This window comes from Naegleria gruberi (genome assembly GCF_000004985.1).
Source record: "Naegleria gruberi genomic scaffold NAEGRscaffold_132, whole genome shotgun sequence".
Lineage (NCBI taxonomy): Eukaryota > Heterolobosea > Eutetramitea > Acrasida > Naegleriidae > Naegleria > Naegleria gruberi.
In genome coordinates, this window is record NW_003163196.1 from 5,896 (window position 1) to 8,314 (window position 2,419).

At 31.1% G+C, this 2,419-nt stretch overlaps 2 protein-coding genes across 2 annotated transcripts in view; both read right to left on the reverse strand.

Annotated features, from left to right (window-relative positions):
• Positions 1-687, reverse strand: part of NAEGRDRAFT_76388 (uncharacterized protein) — a gene marked incomplete at both ends in the record, with an annotated part of 2,909 nt that extends 2,222 nt beyond the window's left edge. The window contains one exon of the mRNA XM_002668647.1: positions 17-687. Coding sequence (XP_002668693.1) covers positions 17-687 — 671 coding nt within the window. The remainder of the gene's footprint in view (positions 1-16) is intronic.
• Positions 688-1,440: 753 nt separating this feature from the next.
• Positions 1,441-1,830, reverse strand: NAEGRDRAFT_76389 (uncharacterized protein; the record flags this gene model as incomplete). The annotated part of the gene is made up of 1 exon (XM_002668648.1): positions 1,441-1,830. One exon carries the CDS (start codon positions 1,828-1,830, stop codon positions 1,441-1,443), a length of 390 nt encoding a protein of 129 aa, XP_002668694.1.
• Between the last annotated feature and the right edge of the window lie 589 nt (positions 1,831-2,419).

Here is a 2,419-nt window from a genome sequence, read left to right on the forward strand (position 1 = left end):
CATCATCCTTATTGACAAGATTCCAACACTTGAATTAGAGGTCAATAATCCAATGAGATTTTCCATCGATTGATTAATTTCATTGGCATCTTTCACATATTGGAAAGTTCCTTGAACTGAACCCAATTGAGTAATTTGGGTCAATAATGCAACATCGTGACTAGAGGTGAAACCAATGGTGTGAAATTCGAAACTTTGAGTTTTAGTTTCGAGAACTTTCTTCATCTGTTCAATGGCTTTTTCTCTCTTATGACTGGATCCATCTTGTCCATCGGTGAAAAACAAGATTGCAACCTCAGATTGACGATTAAACATGTCTAAATTTGAAATGGCCTCAAATACACAGGTAAAATCAGTTCCTCCACCAGCTTGAATCTGTTCAAGAGTTGATTGTCTAGTTTCGGCTGGTTTCTTCCTCAAATCATACAACTCTGCAGAGGTATCATAGGTAATCAATACAACATCTGGTGTATCGACAACTTGTTCAAATAAATTCGAAATTGCAATCTTTGCTTGATCAATTCCTTGACCACGCATCGATCCAGAAACATCCAACGCAATTACAATTTGCTTTTCCTTCCTCTGAATATTCGAAATGAGATCAAATTGAAGACAAGTTATGCTATCATCAATTTCATATTGACGAGTTTCAATAGTGTTATTATCTGATTGTTTGGAGGAGGACATTGTTTTTTTTTTTAATTTGTTTTTTTTGTTGATTCTTGATTGACCAAGTTCATCCCCTGATGTGGTTTAAATATGAATTTGAAGGTTATGGTTGTGGGGAGGATGAACTTTGTGAATGGATATATGCAATTATGAAAAATACGAAAGGAAGTGTGGTTATATGAAATTACATTTTAATGTCTAGTGTGTTGGTTGACTTTGCAACATGATTATATTTTCATTCTTATAAATAATTTATTAGGAAAACATTGTCAAAATAACATATTGATTAATTAATTCACACAAGGGGTTTAAATTCATTTCCAATAACATCAAATTAAAAAGTGATTGATCATTACAAAAGTTACTGCTGAAGGATTGAAATACCTCTCTAAATTGAAACAATTGACTGACCTGGATGTTTCTTCATGCAATATTCGACATGAAGGAGCCAAAGTTCTTAGTGGAATGGCTCAATTAAAAACGCTAGTCTTGCAAGACTGTAATATTGGAATGGAAGGTGCTCTAGAAATAAGCAAGCTTACCCAATTGACTTCACTCAATATTCATAGTAATAATATTGGTGATAAGGGAGCCGAATCAATCACTACTAAACTAGAAAATCTTACAATTCTCGATATTAGTTTTAGAGAATTTAATGAAGAAATTAAGAAATCCATTTATTCAATGAAGAATTTAACAATAATCAATAATAATAGTATCATTGATTAACGATTATCAGATTATTCTAGAGAATTCTGCTTATTTGCTTAGTTATTCATTGAAATATATTGAGGTAATCATTCCAAGAGACAATGCCATCAACACAACAATATCAACATTACAAACTCTTACAATCTGTCTATTTACCATTGACTGTTTTTTTGATAATCTACTCAACCAAATAAAGGATGCCACACTAACAATACCAGATCCAAATGCCAATCCATACAATTCTGGTCTAAATGCTCCATAACAATGAAAAGTTCCAAGTAATCCAAATAGTACAGCTCTATGTCTCATTAAAATTTCAAGATTCTCCTCATTGATTGGAATTCCATATAATTTCTCTAATTGCCTTGATCCTAGAAGGCCAGATAGTGGCAACAAGTGGACAATACCCGAAAGAAGAAGAGAGGCAGCTGGAATGTAATGATGAAACATTTTTTAAAGAATTTCTTCTTCTGCAGAAATTATAATCAAATGATAATATTTAATAAAAATTAATTTTCAATCAATTAATTTCATATCTTCGGAATGTTGTTGTAACATGTTAGTGTTTAATTATGTTGTAAATAATATTTAAAATATTTAAAATAATAATAATAAAAAAATGATTAAAGGTGAAATAGTGGCATCAGGTGGTAGGTGATCAAAATCATCGATATTATTATATTATATTTATCGGATGGTTTCGAATTATAGACCAATTTGTGAGTGATGTTTGTGGAGAGATTATTTCATACATTGACGATACGTGGTTTATTTTGAATAATTGCACATTGATTTCGAAACAATGGTTGAATGCGATCAAGAATTATGCAAAACTTTATGCAGAATTTAGAAAAGATTTGACCGAGGAAAGAGTTAAATTATTATTCGAAAGTTCATTCTTGGACAGAATTATTGGAATGATAATATATTTGCATGATCCGTGTGATGAATTTTGGAGAAATCTTTGGAAATTTACAAATTTACAATTTTTCAATTTTAGTGGATCTGCTGGAAAGCAAGAGAGTGAAGAAAAAAAACT